The sequence below is a fragment of the Loa loa genome (assembly GCF_000183805.2).
Source record: "Loa loa unplaced genomic scaffold supercont3.1773, whole genome shotgun sequence".
Lineage (NCBI taxonomy): Eukaryota > Metazoa > Nematoda > Chromadorea > Rhabditida > Onchocercidae > Loa > Loa loa.
Window position 1 is genome coordinate 68 of NW_018109952.1, and position 1,642 is coordinate 1,709.

At 31.4% G+C, this 1,642-nt stretch overlaps 1 protein-coding gene across 1 annotated transcript; it reads left to right on the forward strand.

The window, feature by feature from the left end:
- Positions 1-317: 317 nt before the first annotated feature.
- Positions 318-553, forward strand: LOAG_15303 (zinc finger protein; the record flags this gene model as incomplete). Its single annotated transcript, XM_003150794.2, has 1 exon — positions 318-553. A coding segment is annotated over one exon (236 nt), but the record flags the coding sequence as incomplete, so codon positions are not given.
- Positions 554-1,642: the final 1,089 nt, after the last annotated feature.

The following is a 1,642-nucleotide window of genomic DNA, read 5'->3' on the forward strand; positions in this document are numbered from 1 at the left end:
TTTAGAAAATATTTGTTCTAGATCTAACTACAGCACATCCGCAATTCTGGCATACTTTGAGAAATACAGAAAAAGTGCACAGGCATCAGAAGTTGTACGGTATCTTTAGTGCTACCGTCATAACGGATGCCAATTTATAGTCTCATTTTAACATTGGTTTTCTGATCTATTTTGTTTTCATTCTCTTTACTATCCCATATATTATAACAGCAGTAATTATTAACAGAATTGACTATTTTTTTAAAATTAATTCCTGCCAAAAATCAGACTGTATATCCGATCTTTCATGATCACCCGATATTATAAGAGTTTTTCAGAAAAGGAAATTTATGAGTGTCCACTTGTCGGATGTACTTTTTACACGAACAGTCTCAAAGAATATAGAGAACACAGGAAAACGCATGACGAACCATTTATTTACGAATGCAAAGAACCGAATTGTGGAAAAAAGTACAATCATAGTGGATCATTAGCCAATCACAAGAAAACAAAACATCATCTAAATATCAATGGGGAAACTGTAACAAACCATTCATTCGAAAGTACATCTTGAAAACACACATGGAGCAATGCTTCATAACTTCTCGTTAGTTTCGCAAATTTAGCAAAATTTCAAGCGCGTTTTTCCATCTGGAATAGCAGAATATACATGAAGGTGTGGTGAGAAACATTTACAGCCATGGATCAGGAAAGCAATATTCGATAGATATTCCGATACAAGAATGCATATCATTTGTCCCATGAGACCAAACTATAAAAAACCATTTGCTTTTCTGGTGCTATCAAACAACATTCAGAAAAAATTTTATTCTAGATCTAACGAAGGGAGAATCTCAATTCATCTTCATCTTCAATTCTTCGGCAAACATGAGAAATGGGATAGAAGCTAGGAAATCAAAAGCTGAGAATAAGAAGAATCAGAAGCTACGCAGTGTATTCGTTGTTATTATCAAAGTGTAGAACAAATTTATGATCACATTTTAATATTGAAATTTCTGATCTGTTTTGTCTTTACTCTCTTTGTTATCGGGTGGCATGAACTATTTGGTTAACAGCGATACGTTACAACTCGAAAATAAGTATCTCACAGTTATTTGAAATCCTGTTTTTCCATCTTCTTTTGGTTTTGCAAATGTCTGAGTTAACGATTTTCTTTAATCAAATTCTTCCCTCCAAATATCGCGCCTTTTCCTTCTACTCTAATTTTTTGATCCGAACAATGTAAAATTTTACTTGGTCACATCATATCATTATAATTTTTCTGCTACTCACACTTATAACTAATTGTTTGCAAATTTTCATCATGTGTAAAAGTAAGTAACAAAAATCCAACTAATGATATGGTGTTATTTTATTTGATCAACTTGTTTTTATAATCATTTCCTTGTGACTTCATTTTATTTTGACATAGATATGTAATACACAAATACATATCTTTAATTATCAAATGCATTAATTATTGATAAATAAATTACAACAACGAAGTGCCATTGATATGATAATGGATGGCAAATTAATTGAAAAAGAAATAAGCAAAAATTCCTACAGCAAGAATATGCAAATCATTCAGTACAAATATTGCATTAAAGAACACAGACAGGATTATTCAGTACTGTACAGATTAAAAATTCATTCAATCCGT